The sequence below is a fragment of the Astyanax mexicanus genome, chromosome 17 (genome assembly GCF_023375975.1).
Source record: "Astyanax mexicanus isolate ESR-SI-001 chromosome 17, AstMex3_surface, whole genome shotgun sequence".
In the NCBI taxonomy this organism is placed as follows: domain Eukaryota; kingdom Metazoa; phylum Chordata; class Actinopteri; order Characiformes; family Acestrorhamphidae; genus Astyanax; species Astyanax mexicanus.
Genome location: NC_064424.1, coordinates 12120630 through 12146828, shown reverse-complemented (window position 1 = coordinate 12146828; position 26199 = coordinate 12120630). Strand labels below are relative to the sequence as shown.

Here is a 26199-nt window from a genome sequence, read left to right as displayed (position 1 = left end):
CCTATAAAAAACAATCCCTATGACTTCTTCTTCCTGACTCCGCCTGAGAAAGAGAGAAGGACTGGCTTTCTACGACAAGTAGGAAGACTAATTGCATGTTCTGGACAAGCAAAAGGTTTTGGTAAGAGTTTACAATAAGTGTAGATCAATTTACACTACTTACAACAGTAAATAATGGTTTTGGTTAAATGGTTTTGTCTAGTATTGTCTCAACTAATTATTAATTAACACTAATGAAGACATTAGGGGCCCTATCTTACACACTGTGCAAGGTAGGTCACGATTCTCTTTGCTATCTTACACCCTGGCAACAGTCTATTTTGATGCCTTGAGCCTATGCTGTCAAAATAGCATTGGAGTTTAGGAATAAATCTAAACTGATGGGTGAGGTGGTTTTGAAGTGAGGTGTGTTTAGGTAAATTTCTGGCGTGTTTCTATTTTGGTGGCAGGAAATAGAGGTGCGCTACTGACTGATTAAAACCCTGACAACAGTCAACAGTCACGCTCAGCACTAGTACACCCCCGACCTTTTTCATTTACCTCAACAATAAACAGAAAAAAGAATAAAATAACATTGCTGTTCCCATAAATGACCTGCTGGCACACCTTCACAGCATGAATGTGCAGGTCAGTATCCTCTGCTGAGACACCTAAAAGCCCCACACTGTTAAAATATCAACATGCCAAAGTCAGAGAGCACACCTGCGTCTTAAAGGCAATTAGGAATGGCACACTGATTGGTTTACTTAATGTAACACCCAAAACGCACCCATGATTACTTAGGAGAAATAGTACATGCCTTTTGTGCATTTTTTCGGGTTCTCGTAATACCATACGTGATGTTGTAAATAATAATGAATTGAGACATTAGGAAAAAACATTTGTAGTGACTAACAATATGTTAACTAGTGTCAAATAAATTAGATTAGTTGAGACATAATAAGATAATAAGATGTAAATACTGTTAATTAATGAACCTTTATTGTAAAGTGTTATCAATTTAGTTTTGTCTCCTTTAAAAACCCAATGACAAATCCCTGGTAAAGACTGAATTGGGGCTAATACTTTTTTTTTTTTTATTGAAAAGATTCGCCTTTCCAATGCATTAGCGAAAAATGAACATCCAGTGAAGCAGCACTAGTTCAAACTCATTTCTGTTCCAAGGTCAGTGGATGAATACATACAGCATCTACGACTGGGTTTGTGCCCCTTTTGTCTTTTATACAGAGAAAAGAGGTGCATTACTTTGCGTTTTTTTATTTTCTTTTGGACACTGGAACAAATCTTGGTTGGTCTGAAAAGATGATAAAAACACTAGACTAGATGGTTTGATGAAAAAATATAAATCACCTGAACTTAAATTAACTTAAAAAAAAGAGGTCAATATTAATTACGCTTACTTTTACCCTTACTCTTAATCTTACATTTTTTTTTTTTTACAGTAATCACAGTTCAGAACTCAAGGATGTTCTGAGGACGTTCTGTTTTAACACATATAATAAAAGGCTAGGCTAATTTACAGAAACATCTTTCATTTGAGAATCGGTCATTACATTGCAGCCTTCACCCTGAACAGCAGCATATTGGACACAATAGTGGTGCGCAGGACTGACAAGTGAATTGATTTTAAAAGATGATCAAAAAAACTAAGATTAAATCAAGCAGGCATGCTGGTTGGCAGATATGAAATTAGAAGATGTTAAATGTTAGAAGATGTTTTCTTATTGCTTTTTTTTGTTTAAAGATGCTGCTGTCTCTTGCTGTTGTTGTTGTTGTTTTCTCCTGTTACAGACAGAATATAAAATGCGCTATGCTGCGCTTCCTTTCAGTAAAAATACTGAAAGGTAAAGATTATATATATATATATATATATATATATATATATTTTTTTTTTTTTAAATAGGATGCACCTGGGGGAGCTGACAGCTTTATAAATAGCCTCAAGGAACAGCTGCTTATTACAGTTTTCAGGGAGTCAAAATTAAATGCAAGAAAAATGGCTAGCTGGAAACATGTGACAGCGTTTTAATAGCATTTTCAGGAGAGTCCAGCAAAGGTCAGAAGGCTATTCCCAAGGCCTCTATACTGGAGGATACAGAGCACGCCACTCTGCTGAGGTCCTATCATTAATCTCATTGTGGAAGCACACGTACAGCACGTTCTGAACACGCTCAGGAAAATAAAAACTGAACTGAACAGACAGGAATGGAGGTACCTTTGAGGTCCAGGTTGCGGGCCCCGTTGGAGTGCTGCGTGACGGTGCGTGAGTCGATCTTGAGCGTGTGCACGTTGCTGTCGTCTCGGGAGACCACCACGTTGTGCCACTGGTTGTCGTTGAGCGGCTTGTCAGAGTTGCCCTTCATGAGTGACGGCCCGTTGCCCAGGTCGAAGACGTAGTGGATGTACCTGCAATACATCAGAACCTCCTTCAATCAGCCGCTCAGAAAAAACATGCAGTGCAGATTTAGGGTCAAAGTGCACTTGCAAGGCAATATTTGGCACAACATCTGGAAAGGCCACTTGCAAAATTAACACCACATCAATGTCTGATCAATGTCCCATCCTTCTACAAACCAATCAGTGTCTAGAGCAGGGGTCGGCAATTAAGTTTGGCTGTGGGCCAGATATTTTCCAAGCCGTTACGTGATGGGCCAAAAAAATAAAAAATTGAATTGTAAGGGGATGGAGTGCTACAGACTAGTAGCTCTCCAGCCCAGAGGGTTGTTGAACCCAATTGCGGAACAGTTGATCTCAAAGCAAAATAAATAAACACACCACTTTTCACCTGGGATCTAACCCGTGTCGTCAGGGTCACGGTCCAATACACTACCACAGGCCCAGATAGTGAATTGGGTGATCGCTAGGAAAAAAAAAAACGCCCTTATAAGGAGATAAGGAGCCCAAGAAAGGGCAGAAAAACAAGAACAGGTGGAAACTAAAGTCCTGGCAAGCGCAACAGAGAGACAGGGGAGCATTATTATTATTTTATCGTTCATTCTAGTTCAAACAACTTCACGGGGCATATGTTTAATGCTTGCTGGCCAAATCTGCCGACCCCTCGTCTAGATGATAATGTCAGGACTTTGATTCTATCCGGATGGGATTAGTTTCTTATTTCCAAACTTCTACTCAGTGATAAAACTCTCGCATCTGGACTGCAATTGAAAAAAAAAAACAAAAAAAAACAGGAGGACCAGTGAGTTTTTTTTTTTTTGCTTTCTCGGTCACATGACACTGCGTTCAGTAGTTCCTCCATTTCCACTCGCTGTTGTGTTCACGATGGTCCCCATGGAAATGCATGCCTAAAGTGTAATTAAGATGTATGGCAGTGAACAAATAGCTATTTTATTTAACGCGAGTAGACGAATCTCAGAGATGACAGTCTGGACAGGACTAAAATTACTGGAGGACCAAGATATTCAGCAAAAAAAAAAACAGTAGATAAATTAGCCAGTAATTTTCTCTGAGGACCTCTGAGGAAAAACACATATATGGTCGTTCCAGACGGAAATAAAATCACTGAGGACCCCCTATAAAAGAGAAAATTACACCGGAACCCATTTAGAAATTGTTTTCATCGAGATAATGCTTTAACTGCAGTGTTAAATCAAAATTAACCAAACCAATGGTACAGTATACAATGTAATAAAAACATGCACTATGGTTTGGACTTTGGTACAAAGAGATTAAAGTCACAAAGAAAAAATCTAGCTATGTATCTATGTATCTATCCATCCATCCATCCATCCATCCATCCATCCATCCATCCATCCATCAGCACCTCCTTCAATCAGCGTCTCAGACAAAACACGCAGTGCAGTTTTAGGGTCACAGTATCTGCAATAACCCATAATAAGCCTTGAACCCCTGGCACTGACACGTGTATCTTCCTGCCAGGCAGATTAAACCTAAACTGAGCAATCCAACTTTTTTTTTTGATTGATAGTCAGCAGCAGATATGTCCTCTGCATGCTCTAACTGGTGAAACACTATGACGTTCCACTGGTTCCTGCGCTTACATAAGACACGATTCCCCATCAAGACGATTTTCCACCCTTTCACTGAAAAAGACACACGGCTCTATATTTAGCTACCATGTTCCATAGTGTATATCAGGTGTCCTCTCCCTCGTATAGCATGTCAGTTTTGCCTGTGAATTCCTGTAAATACCCATTAAACACACGGGATCAGCCGTAAAGAGATGAGGGAGGGAGGGCCGATTTTCCACACTTTCACTAAAAGAACACAGGGAAATCTTTATTTAGCTAATGTTTCACACGGCGTAGATCAGAGACCACCCACTTATATATCATGTCATGTTTGCCCGGGAAGTCTCGTAAATATTCTTTATAGGATCAGCTATAGCCACAGTGCTGTAAACAGAGGAGACAGCAGAGATAGGTAGAGAGAGAGAGGGAGAGAGAGAGAGAGAGAGAGGGAGGTAGAGAGAGAATGTGTGTATGAGGAAAAAAAAAACAAGAAAGTGTGTGTATAGGCTTCTAATATTTGGTATATTAATACTTTGGACAATAAACTGTCTCAAACTATTGCAATAAACAATATAATAATTGTCATCTTGAAAATATTTTAATACTACTTCAGTTTCTGAATCAGTTTCTCTGATTTTGCTATTCATAGCTATATGTTTGAGTAAAATGTACATTGTTGTTTTATTCTATAAACTACAGACAACATTTCTCCAAATTCCAAATAAAAGTATTGTCATTTAGAGCATTTATTTGCAGAAAATGAGAAATGGCTGAAACAACAAAAAAAGATGCAGAGCTTTCAGACCTCAAATAATGCAAAGAAAACAAGTTCATATTCAGATTCATAAAGTTTTAAGAGTTCAGAAATCAATATTTGGTAGAATAACCCTTATTTTAATCACAGTTTCCTGCATCTTGGCATGTTCTCCTCCTTCTTCTGTCTTACACACTGCTTTTGGATAACTTTCTGCCATCTTCCTGTTTATTATATTCCAGAGGTTTTCATGTTGGGGAATCAAAGAAACTCATAATTTTGAAGTGGTCTCTTATTTTTGGTTATTATCTTATTTTTTCCAGAGATACATATGTATAAGTATTATTATAGCATAATATTGCAATTACACCCTTTTTAAAGAGAAATTGACATTTAATTATTAAGACTATTCAAACTATGAAATTTGAATAATAGAATGATGATATATGTAAATCTCTTCATTTCAAAAGAACATGAATAAAATAAATGATTCTACTGGCTTCATATTCATTTCAATGGTCTTTCTTACTAAGCAAAACTCAAAGGACAATCAAGGTCTGCAAAACTTTTTGATAGATTAAAAAAAAACGTACTTTTCTCTTTGGTCCGAACCAAAATCACAGGTGTGATGAAGGTGCCATGAACCATGGACTGGACAAAAGGGGTTGATTGGGACCAATTATAGTGCTTTTCCACTAATGTGGAATCGGCATCGCTCTGGTTTCCACCAACAAAAGTAGGTTTTGGAACCAGGAACGTTTACTTTTAATTCATTTTTGTAACAGTATTTTTTTATATATAAACTTTGACTTTGGAAAAAACAAACGTGGCATTATTGGCCATTTTTATATTAATAATATTATTATTATTACTATTAAAACTGAACTTAGTGAGTAGTGCGTTTTGGGTGAGCAGTGAAAGTGTGTGAGTAGGGCACAGAAACAGAAACAGAGATATATATATATATATATATATATATATATAGAGAGAGAGAGAGAGAGAGAGAGAGAGAGAGAGATATATATAGAGAGAGAGAGAGAGCAGTATGTGCTGTGTGTGTGAGCAGTGATCTCTCATTACAGTGTTTTCATTCAGTATGCAGCAGCAGCAGCAGCAGGCTCCAGTGAGAGGCAAGGCCACCTGCTGTCTAATTGCTCAGTGAATGACTAGCTTTCTGAATGGCAGCAACACAGGAAGTTAAACATCTGAGCTTCTTGCCTTTTACGATATTAATTTCCACGCAACTGAATAAAATGAATTCTTGAGTGGAACTGGGCTGTCCTCCCTTTATTTGGCACCAGCGAGCAAAGTGGACTGAAATGTCCCCAACCACTGGAAACTCCTATTTACCAAGATCCAACAAACACAAGCTACGCAGTGCAGGTTTATTACGCTGCTACAGGTCTGAGTACTGAGTGGATTACAGTCTGTTATACGATTCATTTATAGGGTTATTTTTAGAATACATATTAAATACATTTAAGGTTTTGACCCAATTAGTTGCAGCTTAATTAAAAGGTACATCAATGTGTGTAATAACCTCATCATGTGTCACGTCTTGGCCTCATCTCGTGTCACTGTGTGTCTTCCCCACGTGACCTGTGCTCCCCTGTGTCTCCCGTCACAGTACTTTTCCACCACGTGTCTGATTTGTAGCCCCGCCCCTTCCCCAGGTGTTTCCACTTCTAGTGTGTTTCCTGTTTGTTTAAATAGCCCTCCTCTGCCACTTGTCCCTTGTCGGTCTTTGCACCAACCTCTGTTGTTTGTCTCTCTCAGTGTTCTATAGCTTCGCTCAGTGTTTTCCTTGTTTTCTTAGCCTTAGTCCCTTGTTTCTCGTTTATCTTCTTGTATATATATTCCCTGTTTATTTTCTCATTATTATCTCTAGTTGGTTTAGTTTATGTTCTTTAGTTTCTCTCGTTTGTTTTGGTTTTTTGGTTATATGTTTATCTATTTTCCGTTATTTAGTTTATTCCCCAGTTCCTTGTATATATCTCCCTGTTTTATGTTTACGTGTTTATTTGTTGCCTGTCTCTTTGTTTATCTTTGTTATTTATTTATTAAATTATTCGTTTCGCCCTTACCTGCATTTGCGTCCGTCTCCTCGTCTCCCTGCCTGGGTCACCCCCATTGTGACATCATGATACTGGGCTTATTCTTATATTCATTTTACAAAAGGTCATTTGCAAAATGCAAAGGTCTCTAATCAATCACTTACTGTTTTTTTTTGTTTGTTTGTTTGTTTTTGTGAGCATTCTGACCAACTGCTTTTGCTCCAATTAAAAAAATACCATAAAAAGACATTTTTTTTTTTGTACTATATTAAACTTGGGTATGAAGTGAAGTGTTAAACATGTTGAAAAGAGAAAAGACAAAGTATAAATATGATAAATCACTCCTCTAACATCGCCAAAGTTTACCCTTCAGACCTTTCTCAGAACTGTATGAAATATGGTGGTGAGTTAACAGATCTATAGGGTTTACTGAGGTTCTGATAGTGAAAAAAGCTTTAGCTTTAGCTCCCAAAGACAGTTTAGCTTTAACTTTAGCTCTCCAGGTTTAGCTTTAGCTACCCATGTAATATTTAGCTTTAGCTTTCCGGTTTTGGCTTTAGCTCCCCAGGTAAGGTTAAGCTTTAAATTTAGCTCACTGGTTTGCTTAGATCAGCCAGCTCATTAACAAATAATATAAAAATCCCCAGCAAATTAAATTACTGTATTTATCAGAAACTGTAGAAAAAAATGGACAGAATAAATAATCAAGATTAAAGCCACAAAAGGTCTAGCACCTCTTCTGGCTGGTTGCAGTATGATGTGTATAGCTCCATGCCTTCCTACATAAATATGCATAAGACACCCCTGGTCTCATTGGCAACACTGTGGACCAACATACAGTATTTTGTAAATGGTTTAGGCACCTGTGGGAATTTAAAGTAAAGAAAAAGCTTCGTATCTGTAAAAGAAGGGGTTAATAGCTCAGTAAAACACCAGCATTACAATAAATACAAGCACTGTTTTCCTTAAAACATCTCCTAATCTCTCCTCCTAATCTGAGTTTAATAGAGTTATTTCTAGTTCTCATCATATTAATCAACACCTGGTTTGGTAAATTTGGTAAATGTGGTAAATCAGGTGAGCTGCTGATGGAACTGAACATAATAAACACATGCTGGCTGAGGAGCATCCAGGACAAATCTGAAGAAACTATACTTTGATTTCAGCTCGGCTCACAGGATATAACTTACTTAGTTATAAATGAGAACTCCTTGTTACAATTTACTGTATGTATGTATGTTTAATTGCATCTGTTTAAATCATATGTGGCACTTTTTCAGGTAAAAACACTGATATTGCTGAGATAAATGGATTAGTGTAATTTGCTTTGGTGCCTAAAACCTTTGCACAGTACTGTATTTGGCTTCATTTGTACAGAATGAAAGGGAATGGAACAATGGTTTACATTTTTTTCTAGTTACTGCTTACCTAAAAAAAGAGCAGAATGTTCAGATGATGCTGCTCTAAATGTTTACATTTTAATAATGTTGCTGCATTTAGATATTCTGATATATCTTAAAAAAAAACATTTGAAAATGATATATTAAAAAATTATCATCAGTTTGAAACACATCTACACATATCTGGCCTCTTTCCCCGTCTACCAGCTAAACAGAACTACAGCACTGGTCATCTATATGTCTATATGGTGAATCATCAAATGTGTCCTCATAGCGTTTTTTTACTATCTGCTATTTAGCAGAGAAAACATTTTCTTGTCACACTCAGATTTACTCATTTACCGTCTTTCCACAGTATCTGTTTAAGATAAGCCGATGGAATTAAGGTGCACTGGTGGGATTTCAAACGGAGTTACTGATGGAGATCACAGGAAGCATTAATCAAACAGCAGCCATCTGATTGACTGCGGGAGGGATGCGTATACAAAGACAAAAAGATATAAAAAAAAGACATATTTGCTCCTCACTTTTACTGTTAGTATAGAGATTTTAGCATTGTAGTGCTCAACGCTTGTGATATTGATAATGGAACATTCTGCAAAGGCCAAAGTGTTACTGTCAATGGGGTCAATGGTTGAAACATGAATGAGATTTCTTGTATTTCTCATGAGGGCATCTGTTTACAGAGAAACAGCAATCCTTAAAAAAGCCAATCAGCTTGCAGGTTGCAGTGTGATTTGAGGAAGGTTAATGATACTATTATGCTTTTGGGGAATGCTGGCAATTTTAGGATAGTCTTTTTTTTTTTACCTGGTGGCAGTCTTAGCAATGCTGTCCGTCACATAATTTTGAAACGAGACCAAAAGGCTTTAAACTGAATGCAAAAAATGATCTTTTAAAGACATATTTTTAAATCTCATGAATAGTTTGTAGAATTTGGTTCATTAGTGCAACAAAAACAGGATTTTTCAGCTTGATCTGACTACTACACTTGGGCAGATCTCCACAGCGAGTGAGGGCTCTACCTGTTAACACCAGAACATCATCAGAATATAAGCTCATGACATAACCAGCAAGCTCATCAGCTTTTTTTTTTAAGAAAGGTCTGACTCTTCCCTCAACAAACATTGCATTCATATTTTAACCAGTAATCAGATTCCTTATTAATAAGCTCTCTGGGAAAGGCCCACTCAATGTGGGAATCTGTGCAAGCGCAGTAGCTACTTTTAAATCACATTTACTGTGTGTGCATTAAAGAACCAAATGCTGCAAAATATTCATAAGGTTTTTATCAGATGCGTATCTTGAAAACCAAGGAATATCTTGGTTTTTCTCCATTCATAGATATCAGAGCCTTGTCTTGCCTTGTTTAACAGGAAATATCTGTCCTGTATCTCCTGTCTCTCTGTCGCCCTTGGTGTGACTTTAGTTTCCGCACATTCTTGGGCTCCCTATCTCCTTGCAAGGACGTTTTTTGTTTTTTTTGGCCGTGTCCCAATTCACTAGCTGGGGCAGCGGTAGTGTATTGGACCACAACCCTGTTGACACGGGTTTGTTGCCACATAAGAAACAGTGTGTTTATCTATTTATTTTTTCCTTTCTTCTTGAGGTTACCTGCTTTAAGATCAACTGTTCTGCATTTGGTTGGGTTCAACATCCCTCTGGGCTGGAGAGCTACTACTCTGTACACCTCATTTTCCAAAACAGAATTTTTTTGGTGGCTCGCCACGTAATGGCTTGGAACGTGTCTGGCCTGCGGCCAAACTTAATTGCAGACCCTTGTAATAGACCTTCCTATAAGATCCTCGCTACCGGCCCACTTCCAGAACTGGTAGGGCTTAGCACAGTAAGGCACATGTCTAGAGGATCCTGCAGTGCATGGCTCTTGTTTATTTACCTTCTCTAACCCACTTAATCACCCCAAGTATTACCGTAAACTAACTATTTAGTACATTTTTTATTATTTTATTTCTATAATTTTCCCATTTTCTCCCAATTTAGCCAGGGCAACTGTCCGACCTATTAAGCTGCAACACAAGGAGGGTGAAGACTAGCACATGACACATGTGAAGTCAGACTCCGCCTCTTTTTGAACTGCTGCTGATGCAGCATTGCTGAGTAGCATCACAGCACACACGTAGGAAAGCGCAGCGACTCAGTTCTGATACATCAGCTCACAGACGACTTGTGCAGATCAACATCACCCTTTAGAGTGATGAGGGTAAATAAAGAGCTGCATCTACCCACCTAGAGAAAGCAAAACCAATTGTTCTCTCTCAGGGCTCTGGCAACTGATGGCAAGCTGCATGACCTGGATTCGAACCAACAATCTCCTGATATTTTAGTGGCTTTTTAATTGAATCCAGCGTTTTAGTACTAAACAACAAAACCACACTGCAGGGTAGATCCACATGAGTTTGGAAAACTAGTTTTTAAAAAGCATCTTAGCATAAAGCTCATTCTATTATGGTAGAGTTAGCACCACACATAGAGCATTCTACCAATTAATCTCATCTTAACATCAACATCAACATACTTTAGAATCTGGGTCCTGATCAGTAAAATGCATCTTCCTAGCTCAGTGGTTCCCGATTATCGTTGCTACTCATTTATAAAGGCTTTTAAACATATTTTATCAAGCAGCAACTAATATGAATTATTCAGCAACTACTGTAAAAATACTGTACATGTGTGAACGTGTAATTGTCACTTAAGTCATCACGAACGCGAAGAACCGAAACGTGAGCCAGACACACTTTAGGACATACTGCATTGTTTATATCCTGGCAATAGACTGGAGATGGAGGACCAGATGCTCAGAGTTTCCCAGTGGAGCAGTCATTAAAAACTGGACCACTTCCAGCTGCAAAGACAGCTTAATGCAACGTCTAGCAGGATGTTCAGGTAAGAGTTCACCTCTCCCGTCTTTTACTACCATCGTACTGTAGTGGTGAAATTGTGGTGGTAAATTCTGGGCTGCTGAAACGCTAAAATGCACATTGGTCAAGTTCAGGCACACGTGGTGGTGTGCAGCGAGCTAAAAGACCACTGAGATAGAATTAAATGACTGCTAAAGTTCATCAGTAATTATATATATTTTTTTTATTCAACATAGAGAGAAAACGCATTCGCCACATCATTATGTTAGAATGAGCGACAGAATGAACCTGGTTTGGCTTGTAACTCAGCACAGGGGGGTTTAGTAATCAAATAGCTCCTGGTGCTTTGCATTATTAACACTGCGTGTCCTTGTTTTAACACCAAGACGTGAACAAAGCATTAGGCTTTATATTACTAATTAGCTCATTAGAGGCACTAGGTTGGCCTGTGTGGCTAATCTATCCGCCAACGGTACACCTAAGAGAATGCAAAGTGAATCCTGCTACTCATTACTCTCTATTTCTCTCTCTCTCTCTCTCTTTTTCTCTTTCTCTGTACTCACCCTTTAACCAGCTCCACCACGATGAAGTCGCTGCCGTCTCCAGAATTAAAGAGCAGCAGGCCGTCAGGGCTGGTGGTCTTGAACTGGAAGAAGAGGTGCATGGAGGCGTAGGCCTGCAGGGTGGATAGAGCGAGGTAGCTCGGTCTGCTCCGAAAGCTGACCGGGTCAGCCACGATGCGGCGCATGCCGAAGCGTGCGTTCAGCTCGCAGTAGGAGATGTCTCCGTTCTTGCACTGGTCCAGGTACGGCAGGCCGTTGAAGTTGAGGCCCTGCAGGTGGCCGATGAAGTTGGAGGGCATGACTGAGATGAAGCGCCGCTCCGTCATGATGCCCGTCTCGATGTGGTGGAACTCCAGCTGCGTGTGCGCTCCGCTCATCTGGCCTACAGCGGGAGTAAGAGGGTTCAGTTTTAATAAATCTGCCAAAAAAGGTTCTTTTATTGTGACAGTACAGAGTATAAAGCGTATAGAGAATCGAATTTGCATATTTTTTCACTTTTCACAATTGTACTTTTTTTTTTCTTTTTTTTTTTTGACTTTCAGCTTTAGCTTTACACTGGAGCTACAGCACTAATTTTGCTATTAAGCAGCCAGAGCCCTATCTTACACCTTGTGCAGAATGCATCACAATGCTCATTGCTATCATACACCTCGCCAACAGTCTATTTTCATGCCTTTACTCTGTCTCACTCTATTCCACTCTAATTCACCCTATCTCACACTACTCTACTTTACTCCACCTCATTCTACCCTACTTTACTTTATCTCATTCTACCCCACTCTTCTCTATCTCAGACTACTCTACTCTATCTCATTTTACCCCACTCTACTTTACCCTCACACTACTCTACTCCATCTCATTCTACCCTACTTTTCTTTACTTTATCTCATTCTACTCCACTCTTCTCTATCTCAGACTATTCTACTCTATCTCATTTTACCCTACTTTACCCTCACACTACTCTACTCCATCTCATTCTACCCTACTTTTCTTTACTTTATCTCATTCTACTCCACTCTTCTCTATCTCAGACTACTCAACTCTATCTCATTTTACCCCACTCTACTTATTTTCTCTATCTCTCTACTCTACCTCACTCCATCTCATTAAAAAAAACACATTGCGATAACAATAAAAATACAATATTACACAGGGAAATACAGTATGACTTACTCTACACTTTAGTCATGAATATAATAAGCTTTAACTTCACTAGTAGCTGCACTGTTATTACATAAATGGTTAATGTGTAACTACACAGCTATTACAGACACATTTTATGAAGTGGGGTCCTCATTTTCTATTTACATTTTTGCTACACTAATTAGGCTCAATTTGGATATGGTTTATTTGACCTACAACCCATTATCAGGGTAAAATCTGTGCTGGCAAAAAAAGAAAGAAAGAAAGAAAGAAAGAAATCAGAGCAGTATGTATGCATGTGTGTGTGTGTGTGTGTGTGTGTGTGTGTGTGTGTGTGTGTTACAGGTTATGTGTCAGTGCAGTTTATCCGCAAATGTAGTTAAATTATTTTTACAAAGATTTTATTGGAAATTATTTGCATACACACCAAATTGCCTTTCACACTAATTAAAGGTGTCGCAGTTCAGTTTCATAGCAATGGAGCACTTGTTAGGTGCCTAAATAGAAGATGCCTGATAAGAAACAGATAATAAATACAGTACCGAGCCCGTGCACGTTCTGCCCGAGCCCGACCCAACCCGAACCATGAACTATCATTATGAGCCCGAGCCCCACCCGATCCGCCCCATAAACTGGCTGTTTTCGGGCTGTTTGAATGAGGGAAATATGGTCAGAATTATGTTAATTAACACTGTAATATATAGGCATAGAACTATTATTTAATTAAAATGATTTTTAAGAACAGCTACACACAGTGCTGCAAGTCAAACGCGGAGGCGTTCACGTGCGCCCAGAGCTACGTGATTACATTTTTCATTTTTATTATAGTTTAATTTGATTTGATTTTTATTTTTTCTCCTACAGTTCAGTAAGTTTTAATTCGTTTTTAGAGTGGGCTTGCTAGTTTTTATTAGTTTTCACACATCTCATCAGAGAGATCAATCTAAGAAACGAGAGAGAGAAAGAGAAAGAGAGTAAGAGAGAGAGAGAGAGATTTGCGTGTTCTGGTGTATGAGCTACTCACAGGTAAAGGTTCTCACACACTGTATCTCCTGTTTCTCTTTATTCTGCCTCGCGCTCATATTGTAATCCCATACATAGTTCTGAAGTTTCTCAGTGTTTTCTGTCGCATTTTGCGGCTAGCGCGAGCACTTTAAACGAGAGCTAACGCTACGGACCACGAGGTGCTGCGCGCTGCTGCTGCTGTGGTGCTGTATCCGACTCCCTGCTGAATCCGACTCCGCTTCGTAAACAGAATCGGCACAACACCGCCCGCTGTAAAACTCCGCTGTACAACAGCGCTTATAAATAAATTAAACACAAAAATGAGGGTGTTCTATCAGTAATTTCAGTTCGTTAGTATTATAAACACACAATACAGTTCGAGTTAGTTATGTTTTTTATTTTAATTACCGTTTTTATTAGATTCAGTTAACACAAATGTTTTTTCACTTTCAGTTTCGCTATTTCGTTAGAATTTGAAAACAGATGCCTACATCTCTGACTATTTTCTGGAGCCCGACCCGACCCGACCAGAGGAATGTGGTGGGTCAGGTCGGGTTCGGGCAGAGAATCTAAGCTCTACTGTATATCAGTACCACATGCCCTGAGCTCTTTTACTCCAGAAGACATACGGCTGCTCAAAAATATAATTGTTTAAAATGTAAAAGGAAGCAGAATTGTTATATTTTCCTGGAACTGGCCATGTTTAGTTCAAAATTTTACCAAATTTGTACTTATTTTTTAATGTATAGACTTTGAATAGATACACACCTAAGATATATTTTCAAAAATGGTTAGACTAAAGTGTTTGAGTTGAAAGCATAAGAATATTGATGATTCGAGTTCATTACATGGCTTATTAATTATTACATTGACAAAATACATGAAGATCATCAGGTGGAGCTATTTTTCTTGATAATCACACTTCTAGGATACATGTAGATTATTAAAAACCACCTGACACTCAGAGCAGCCTATGCCTTTCAGTATTTTGATGAGGACACACAAAGAAACCTATATATATATATACAAAAATGTAAACTTTTTAGTGTAAATAAATAAAAATGTTTAGTGCAAAATAACTACTTAGTAAAAAATGTGCGAGTAAAATAAAAACTATATAAAGTAGTGCGCACACCATACCTAGCTTTAGTTTGAGTAAAGCAGGTAGTTTCACACTTTTTCTGTGGACACTTTTGAGTCTGATATTTACTGATATTATTTGGTTTGAAACATCATATAAATATGGTTGAAGAACTAAAGGTAAATAATATTGGTTGGGGAAGGAGATTTTTCACTTTTTTAGGTGTTTTTCTCAATGGGTTTCTTGTAGATTTAGCTTTACCGCACTGGGATGTGATCACTATTTTTAGAAAGAGTAAGTTGAGCCCTTTCTAACCATATATGGATTATGTTGATGTGTGAAGAGATTCCTGAGTAATTAAGCTGAGAACACAAGGTGCGATTTTTGACAGAAAATTTGTCTGTAGGGTTCTAAGGGTTAAAGTAAAGAGCTCTTATAGAAAAAGCTGCTCTCAGAATCAGATGCATTAAAAGTCAGAAGAGAGATCATTGTTGTAATACGTGTACTCGTGTGTGCGTGCGTGTGTGTGTGAGTGTGTGTGTAGTGAACCCACCCTCCACGGTCACATTGTCTACAGAGAGCTGCAGGCTCTTCCCACGGCGCACCACCTTCACAGAGTGCCACTCGTTGTCATTCAGCTTCTGCCCTGCATATAGAGTCTCCGGTCCTTTACCTACGGAAAGAGAGAGAGGGTCAAAGTCACACAGCGCCTCGGGCTGCCCGCCTCATCAATACACTCTACCCTTCTATATCCCACAGGCCGAGAGGAGGTTCAAATGCTATTAACACACACACACACACTTTCTCTCACACTCACTCACACACACACTCATACATATATATATATATTCTGCCACACCACAGTTAGAGTGCTCATACTCTGAATTTCTTCTGTCAGGTTTTATGCAAATGAATTAAATACTTAAGAATTGAACCTTTAAAACTAAACTGCAATGTTGATTAAAACAGGGGTGGATGATATGGTCCTAAAATAATATCATAATGTTTTAGAGCATTTTTTTTTTTTATTGGTACACTCATCATGTAAGACCCTTCAGTTTCTGTGATGCGGCGAACATGGACAGAATCTCAGGATTAAGGCATAGAAATAGATATAATCTAAACAGAATAATCTAAAAATATCTAAAATAAAAAGTAATAAAACAATACATAAACAATCAAACAAATACACCATGTCAATAAACCTTTTTTTTCTCAACTCTAAATAAACTCTGTTTACCAGTCTAAATACTGTATAGCCTGTGAAAATAAAAGGACAAAAAAAATCCCATTTGAGCTCTAGTGAGTAACCAGTGAATGATACAAAATCCAGGGGCCTTAAATGGCACAAAAGGTAGAAGTAAACTTTTTTTTTTAAAGAAAAAAATATATAAACTTAGTGCAGTACATACACACTTAATAACCTATTACATCATAATAACTAGAAAAAGACACAGAAACTCAGATAACTATTCAAAGTATTTTCTTTAAAATTAAATTACAAATGAAGCAAGAGAGCAGTGAGTACTGTTTCCTATACATTCAAAAGACTGATACCAGAAGCGTCATCCATGCGGCAACAGCACCATTAACTCAGCTTAACATTGAACTTAGTCTCAGTTTCAGCTGTGAAGAGATTCATTAAAAAATGGCTGACAGGTGAATGCAGTAATACGGTCATTGTTAAGACCAGGGGCCTCATGTACTAAAGGCGCGAACGCACAAAAACATTGCGTACGTCATATTTCACGCTCACGGTCAGATGTACTAAATTTGACTTGAACGTGAGAAAGTGCGTTTCCACACTGCACTTTTGTTTCGGGTGTACGCCTGTTTATTTGTGCGTATGTATTGTGTTTTTGTCATTTGGCGACACTTAGAGGCGATGCATTGAAATCACAACCATTATGATATCCTTTACGCACACATTGCAGTAAGCCATTATTGGGTAAAATAAAGTAAATTAATCAGACAATTTCATTGGCTTACAGAAATAATCGTTCAACGTGTTTCCACTTAGCCTACATCATATACAGTAAACATGCATAAAAAGTTTGCGCTGGAGTTGTTGGAGATGGCAGCGTTGGCATAATTGGAAAATATTGCTAATGGCCGAATTCACTGAGAGCGCATTTTCCGTGACCATTATGTTTTTTTGGCCCATGATGATGACTGGCTTATAAACCGTTTTAGATTCCAAGAGCATAAGAGGATAAGAAAACAAGCTGAGTGCGTGACGGGTGGCTTCTTGGTAAGCAACTCATTTAAATGAAAGCATTTATTATACATCCTAGAATAATATATTTTAAAACATGGGTAATTATTAGTTATTACGCTACGCATCTTGCAACACTTTTCTTTCTTGACTTGCATATTATACTCTAGCATATTATTATTATTATTATTATTATTATTATTATTATTATTATAACATTATACTCTGCGTAACTGAGGGAGGAGTCGTGGCAGGTGTGATGTTTTCGTGCACTTGCGCTTGATTTCAAGTGGATTGTGATGTACTAAGAGAAAGTATGTGGGATTCTGCCTACGCGTACGGAACATTTTAGTAGGAAGTCCACGCAAGTCTTAGTACATGAGCCCTAGCCCTAGATTTCAGATCTAGAGACAAAATTAAATTGTGAAAAGAAAAAAACAAAGCAAAACATCTTAACAGAACAAAAAGAGATTATGGGTAAATAAAATGGATTGTATAGGGATTTAATCATGGTATTTTGACGCAAAAAAAAAAACAAATCTACCGTATTTTTCGGACTATATATAAGGTGCAATTTAAGCAACAATAGTAAGGAACAGGGGTATCGATATGTTTCCATTCTGTACACACACACAAAAAAAAAAAAAACGTTTCTTTTAAAGTCAAACGAGCGCTGGATGTTAATCTACACAGATTTCTCTCCTGTAAACTGTTTATTTGGGTGAGTAAAGCGCTTCCTTTTGTGTACAGTAAGCTTAGATTTAGAGTATTTTAGCGCAGTTAGCAGTGCTTAGCGCTAGTAAATGCCGCCCAACAGCGCTACAATGAGGAACCCTGAGTGTTCCGTTAACCGAGGGTGCTATCAGCTAGCGGTTCATCTCATGTAGCTTTTTTTTTTTTACACGGTAAACACGCAGACTACAGTCCAATAAACTCACCTCTGAACGGCGAAAGAGCTAGCGCTGCAGTTAGCTGCTAATGCTAATACTTCTACAGCCTAGGTGCTGGAGAAAACTGGCTTTACTGCTCCCTACAACCTGACTGGTAAAATTCATACATAAGGCGCAAACTTAAGGATTTTAAGTGTATACCATATTCCCATTACTATTATGTTGCAAAGGTAGTAAATAAAAAAAAAAAATGAAGGTACACGTTTTTTGCCAGACAAGGATTATATGCAAATGAAAGCAATTCAGGCTAATATGTATGAAATGAACCTTTTACAGAGTTCAGACAGAGAAACTGCCATAAATATAAATGTCATTCACTCCTTTCAGACGTGCGGATCCTTTAGAAGGCTAAGTGATACAGTGTATACCTCCTCACATTCTCTGCTCTGATAGCTCCGCTCCCCACTGTCTGCAGCAATAATAACACTTCGCATCAGCTGGCGGAGAACGGGCTGTCGTGTGTGAGAGGGTTCATGGTTAAGACTTCACAGATCAGCTAGGCTATTCTCGTAGCTTTGTTTCCAGCGTCTGCGGTGCAAGTTTATTAACTAAACAGGCCGAAATCAACGTGTTTCTGCTTGTTAACAGAACATATCATGTAATAATCTCATAGGCAAGGCTATTTCAACTGCGGCACCGGGCTGTCTGAGGATCCGCTTAAAGATTTACATGGAAGCCTGACAGCAGAGGGAATATGCATCATCACTCAAAAGCCCGAGATTACAGGTATTAGAAGAGTATTATTGATATGGCAGCAGTGCGCAGGCTCCCGTCGCATCCTCTGCAGCTCAGAGGGTTAATTGAAATTGGGTCATGGGAAAGAAGCAGCAGCAGCAGCAGCAGCTTCATCTTCCACCGTGCAAACTGGGTACTGACCGGGATGCCACTTCAAAGAACGTCTGACACCAGCGCAGCCTAATCTAATTGGCAGAGCCAGGCTGGATGTCCACTGGAGCTGCTGGCAATATGTGATTCTGTGTGTGAGATTCATAGTACCAGTTGAAAGTTTGGACACACCTTCTCATTCAATGTTTTAACTTATTTTTTTAGTTTTATACATTGTAAAAAAAAAAGTCATCAAGACTTTGAATGAACACATTAAAAGTGTTAAACAGTTCAAAATACTAATGATGTTTGTAATTGTATGTAATTGTTCGTAATTAAAAAAAATTGTAACCAAAAAATACAAAAAGTGTAAAAATGCAAACTTTCTTCTCACACAATAAATTTATAACAGCTGACATGAGTATTCTCATTCTCATACCGTCATCATAAGAAGCTCCACCTTTCTTTATCTTGTTTGAACATGTTTGTGGCGCTTTATTAAGAGCAACAAAAACAGTAGCATTACTTTAACTGCTTAAACTAAAAATGTTTTCTCCAAGCATAATGCTGGATTCACTTCAGATTTTAAGAGTTCTTTTTAAGATCTAGAAATAGAATCTACAGTATATCGTCACTGTCCAATGAAAAACAAGTAACTTGATTTTTTAATCTTCGTTTTTTAGATTACTACATTATTTCAACAAACCAACACTCCTTTATACTGTGTTAAATTTTTGGATGTACGGACCAATATAAGTTTTTACATTGACTTCAATTAAAAGTTAAGAAAGTTCTCCTGTAAAGTTGCTGTTTTGGAGATACTTGTTTTTCATTAGACAGCGACAATATCTATATTAGTGGTGTCAATCACTTACAAAAATTAATTCCCTGATAGTTTCTTGTATTTTTTGTAGGGAGACCATAATAATAATGTAGTGTGGTGTTTGCGTTAGCCATGGTGCCTAGCTGTGCACGCACTTTTTTAATAATTTTATTTCTAATTGTTTTTTTTTTTCTCCCCAATTTACACGGCCAATTACCCAACCCACTCATTAGGACTCCCCCTATCACTAGTGATTCCCCACATCACAGCATGCTCGGAGGAAAGCGCAGCGACTCGGTTCCGATACATCAGCTCACAGATGCCTTGTGCTGATTGACATCACCCTAGGAGTGATGTGAGGAGAGAGAGTGCCATCTACTGTACCCACACAGAGAGAGCAAGGCCAATTGTGCTCTCTCAGGGCTCCGGCAGCTGACGGCAAGCCTCTGTGTATGTTTTATGCAGAGTATCGAAAGCAGGCACTACTGAGATATTTCAGTCTGTACCTTTTTGGTATCGGATTGTGATACCATACCCTATGTGTAACAAAGATAACTCTTTTTATGGAGGTGGTCCTGATGAGGGCCAATTTCATCAGAATGTTTTTGATAGTCTTTGAAGTGACTGCACTTGAGGATACTTTCAAAGTTCTTTTTTTTTCAGATTGACTGATCTTAAATCTTAAAGTATATGTTTCTTTACTTAGTTGAGAAGTTATTTTCAGTCATTATATGCATTAGAACATTACTCAAATATAGCTATTCACTGTATACCTATAACTCTGCCTCTTCACAACTGATGCTCTTAAACACATAAACTTACTAACTCATAGCAAACACTGCTGAGAAAATGTCAATATGTGCAAAGCTGTCATCTAAGCAAGAGGTGCCTAACTTGAACAATCTAAAATATACATCATATTCTAGTTTGTTTAATAAATTAATATTTCCATGTTTTTCTTCATAGTGTAAGTGACTTGAGTATGAATCCACGATGCAGAAAATGTTAAAATAATAACACAGAAAAAAAGTCAGTAAAGTCCACACACGGTTTGCAGCTGCATTTTGCGTTTCAACACTCTAAAAACCCAAGGGATCCCAGCACGGAGCCCCGCTGCACACCAACTGTGCTCCCTGACATCAACTGACCATCAGATTCAATCAGCCCCTCCGAGGCCACAGGAGAGCAGTGAATCAAATGACATGCCTGCTGCCACTGATCCAACAGATCCACCACAAATGTGATTTTATAGACAGGATGCGTGTATATAACCCACACCCTCTCGCTTTTACTCAACACAGAAAGAGAGGCGTGCGGATTCCATCAAAAAGCTGAGAGTGAGAAGCAATGCTTGGCAGGGTTTGATGGATATTCATTAGATTCTGCATATCAGGGTGTGTTTGTCATATGCTTGCCCTAATTAGCAGCACTCCTCTCAGTTCCTCTCGAAGACGAGCGCACGAAGCAGAAAGGAGGGGCGCTGACATTCTCACACCTTCTGGCACACTGCTAATTAAATCTAAGCTGCTACCCGCCCCATTTTAATATCACAGGAATTTGCATGTCACCTTATTTCAATCAGCCAGGATTTATTGTGCGATATGAAAAGAAGAAATGGACAAATTACATATTAGAATTGAGCTTATATGACTTAATTGTAATTGTATACAGTGGGAACCGTATTTTGAGGTGAGAATTAAAGATAATAGAAGGCAGGGTGGTGGGGTGCAAAGCTGTTCAATATGGAGGTGAGGTAAGACTGTATATCGTTGCTGTCCTATGAAAAACACTTATCTCCATTTTTTGTCGATTTTTAGTTTACTACATAATTTGAAAAGACAACCTGTCCCTTACACTGTGGCTGTTGGATCAGTGGCAGCAGGCATGTCATTTGATTCACTGCTCTCCTGTGGCCTCGGCGGGGCTGATTGAATCTGATGGTCAGTTGATGTCAGGGAGCACGGTCGGTGTGCAGCAGGGCTCCATGCTGGGATCCCTTGGGTTTTTAGCGTGTTGGAACAATGCAGCTGCAAACAGTGTGTGGACTTTACTGACACACATCCAGTACATCCAGTCAAAAATTCAGTGGAGGTTGAAAGTTTACAAGATTTTGTCTCTCTCCTGTAAAGTTGCTGTTTTGGACATAAGTATTTGTCATAGGACAGTGACGATATAAAAGACTAAGGAAGAGGAGTCTAAGAGTTATAAGGTAACTCTAATTACCGTATTTTACGGACTATAAGGCGCACCGTATTATAAAGTGCATTTTAAATGACAATAGTAAGGAACAAGGGTGCTGCCATGTTTTTCATCTAATTCACTGCTGAAGGCGCCTTAATAACTTAATAACTGTGTTTCTTATAAAAAGGTTTCTCTTCTGAAAAGTGTTTATTTGGGTGAGTAAAATGCTTCCGTTTATTTACAGTAAGCTTAGATTTCCAATATTTTAATGTAGTTAGCAGCAGCGCTACTCACGTTTACCAGTGCTTAGCACTAGTACATGCCGCCTGACAGCACTGCACTGAGGAGCCCTGATTGTTCCAGTAAACAAGGGTGCTATCAGATAGCGGTAAACATGCAGCCTACAGTTCAATATACTCACCTCTAAACAGCAAAAGAGCTAGCGCTGCGGTTAGCAGCTAATGCTAATACTGCTCCAGCCTTGGTACTGGAGAATCTTCACTGAAACTCCTGTATGATGCTGTACATCAGCAGAGTGGCTTTACTGCTCATAGGCTGTAACTAAAACGAATCCCTTTTTATGTTTTAGGGCACTATAAACTCCCACAATGCATCAAGACTTATAATAAGCATCAATGCATTTTACATGAGCTTAACGTCTTCTAACAATTATTATTGATTTATCCTGGACCAAGATCATCAAATTTCTCTTTCTTTTATGCAATATGATGCTACTACGATCTATGATGCTGAGGGCACACTAATGACCAGGGCTGTTCTCCAGGCTTCAAAAGTGGGAAGCAGTACTGTGGCATTTTCACTGACAACCTTTGATTGGGTGATCAATAGCTAACTCCAGCTTTGGTTCAATATAGGGATATAATCTCTATATATACTTTGATATAAGAATGAATAAACTGGTAGGTAAACGTTGTGTACTACCAGGGCTTTTATTTAAGTTATTTCGTTGATTTTATTAATATATATATATATATATTGTTTTACTTTTATTATTTTTATTGACATGATATTTCAATATGAACATTCTTAACAATAACTTAAGAAGTCCAGCTTTTTAAAAGGATGTGTGTGACAATATGAAAACTTTAATATGCTACAGGTGGCATCAAATGGTCTTTATTTATAATTAAGCCACACCTTGGCATAGGTTATTTTTGGCATAATACAATTTTTACACCATTAACAAACTCAAACAAGGTACTGTGTATATAAAGTGTTTTTTGATAAACTAACTGTCTTGTTTTAAATGTCAGGGTCTTGGAATTCTACTAATAAATGTGAACCTACTCTGAGCTTGTTAAGGGTGCAAAAATAGTGGATGGTCAATGCTATGCCCCTTTCACTAGCATTGTAAGCCTGTTGGGGGTATCGGCTAAAAGTGTTGTATTTAAGAATGCTGGGGGAGAATGGGGGTGGGATATTTTACAAAAGTTTGCACTTGTTATTATGTTTCACTACAGCCCAAGTACATTTCACACTGAATTTCTCCTTTAATCAACAGTACTCAACATGTCTCAAATAATTATTAATTAACAACAGTTAAGATATTATCAATCTTAACTTTTACTAATTGTACTAATATCTCAATTTTCTATTAATTATTATTTACCAAGAAATGTATTTACAATGACATGTTACAATGATGTTTAATTATGTCTTAACTAGTGTGAACTAATTATGTAACTTTTTTTTTATTATTGTCCTGTTATACTTTTATTACTGTTATTTGTGACCCATTTTTTTTAAAACTGTTTTCCAAATACTTATAAATCAGACTGTAAAAACTGTCAGAGACATACTTTTGTGTGCAGAAAACTTTAGAAATACAGTCTCTGTTACTCCAGTGTACATAATAAAAATAACAATAAAAAAAAACTGAGAAGTAAATAAGTCATGGGCAGTTAAAACACCAGAGCCAAAAATAAAGGGCAGTGGCCTGTGCAAGGAGCCAGCTCCAGCCTGTTTCAAGGAACACTGTGTTCCCAGGGCACATCCCCAAATATTCATGCTCCAACTTTCTTCCAAAGTGCTCAGACTTCTAGATGTCAGCACTGTACCACGACTGTGACCTGCTTAGCAATGTAGGGTGTGCACTAGAAGCTCCAGTCCTGAGTCCTCACAAAGTCTGGACTTGAACAGATTCAGAGAGCTGCTGAGAGAGAGAAGGAGAGAGAGAGAGAGGTTGTGCCAAGGTCAGGCTGAAGTAAGACATCATCTAGTTAACTCATCCTATATGCTGGAGACTGAGCCATGCTATCCATTTGTGCTGTGGACTGCCCTGGATATTTATTAGCGATAAGCTTCTGAGCATTAAACCATGAGACCCCTACTCAGCTGGACATGTTGGTGTTGGTGGAGAATTTAAACCCAAGCAGATGCAACCTGGTGCTTCAAGCCTATGGAGTACCATGGGGCACTACCCCTAAATCTCATCCTTTGGCTGATTGGATAAGGCCCATGTATAATCTTCGTGGTAGAGTATCATTTGTATGTATAACGCTTTGGTAGAACACTACATTAAACCAATGAGTGTGGAACAACTTTGGGATCAAGAGATTTCCTCTACTGGCTCTTTGGATTGGGATACTGGGAGTTTAGGCAACACCATATAGGATATATCAAATGAAACTCATTTCTAGTTAGATTTGTAATATCTGTAATTCTGCACCTGGGACATTCATTCAAATGTTTTGGGAATGTCCAAATGTAGTTAAAATATGGATTCTAACACTAGATGTGCTATCTAATTTACTTGGTCTAAGCATACCACTCATGCCACATTTACAGGTGTTAGACAATGAAACTGAAACACCTTTCGTTTTAGGTGGAAGGTTTCATGGCTAAATTGGAGCAACCTGGTGGCCAATCTTCATTAATTGCACATTGCACCAGTAAGAGCAATAAGAGTGTGACGGTTCAATTAGCAGGGTAAGAGCCCAGTTTTGCTCAAAATATTGCTATGAACACAACATTATGGGTGACATACCAGAGTTCAAAAGAGGACAAAATGTTGGTGCACGTCTTGCTGGCGCATCTGTGACCAAGACAACAAGTCTTTGTGATGTATCAAGAGCCACGGTATCCAGGGTAATGTCAGCAAAACCACCAAGAAGGATGAACCACATCCAACAGGATTAACTGTGGATGTTGTAAGAGGAAGCTGTCTTAAAGGGATGTTCGGGTGCTAACCCGGATTGTTATACCACGGCTGATCAAATCACGGCAGAATTCAATGTGCACCTCAACTCTCCTGTTTCCACCAGAACTGTCCGTCACTACAATAAATTATTGTGTTCTAAAACCAGGTGTTTCAGTTTCACTGTCCAACCCTTGTATGTCTTCTAAATGATGATTTAGACCTTTAGTTACCTTTAATAAAAAGAAAGATGTTATCTGCAGGTTATACAGCCACAGAGAAAGCGATCCTGCAACTTTGGATCTCTCCTCAGCTTTCAGTTATGAATTTCTGGATCTCTAGTTTTCAAAAAATAGTCAGAATGGAATATCGTATAGCTAAAATTAACAAAGCTAAATTTTCAACAATCAGTAACTGGGAGAAATTATATGAGTCTATTCAGGATTTTGTAGCTTCTTGAGGAGTTATCTGATATATATATATATATGCCCTTTATTGATAGTTCTTTTAGTAACATTAGTTTCTTAAAATCGCATATTGCCTGTGTTAAATGTATAGTATGCTATTGTCTGCTTCCTCTTCCCTACCCCTTCCCTGTTGTTAATCTGTTCCTAACAAGTGCTGGTTATAATCTGGTGTGCCTTATAGTGTGAAAAAATACATTACATTACTTTTGGCAGACGCTTTTGTCCAAAGCGACTTACAATAGTGCAGTACAAAAAGTAATAGAAGTTAAAGGTAAAACATTTTTTTAGATAGGGCTTAACGGAGGTCGAAGGGAAATATTGGGATAGAGGAGTGAAGGAGGGAAAGAAGGAAATGAGGTTAGAAGTAGTTAGTGTGTTAGAGGTGTTAGGAGAGTAGGTGCTCTTTGAGGAGCTCCAAAATACCATAGTTTGTTGGATTTAAAGGTAGCTCATGCAGTCATCATGTTCTAATCACATCAACTAACTGCTTCGAGAGCTTGATTGGGCTGGACTGGACAGAGACCACTTCCTCTCAAGGATCTCAAAGCAGTACTCAAACACCTGCCTAAACAAACCGGACATTTTATTCAAATTAACCAGACGAAAACCGGACTGAAATCGCCTTAAATTAATCAAACGTAAGCTCAACCTGGACATATACTCTACCTTTCCACATATGTGTTTTTCCAAAGTCATAATTAGCTAAAAAAAGA

The 26199-nt window shown here is 38.3% G+C and overlaps 1 protein-coding gene across 7 annotated transcripts in view; it reads right to left on the bottom strand.

Annotated features, from left to right (window-relative positions):
* nrxn2a (neurexin 2a) overlaps positions 1-26199 on the bottom strand; it is a 696697-nt gene that overhangs the window by 331392 nt on the left and 339106 nt on the right. For all 7 annotated transcript variants that reach the window (XM_049466698.1, XM_049466699.1, XM_049466697.1 and 4 more), the window contains 3 exons: positions 15422-15541; positions 11640-12021; positions 2216-2406 (listed from right to left, as the gene is read on the bottom strand). In XM_049466698.1, the coding sequence (XP_049322655.1) occupies positions 2216-2406; positions 11640-12021; positions 15422-15541 (693 nt within the window). The remainder of the gene's footprint in view (positions 1-2215; positions 2407-11639; positions 12022-15421; positions 15542-26199) is intronic.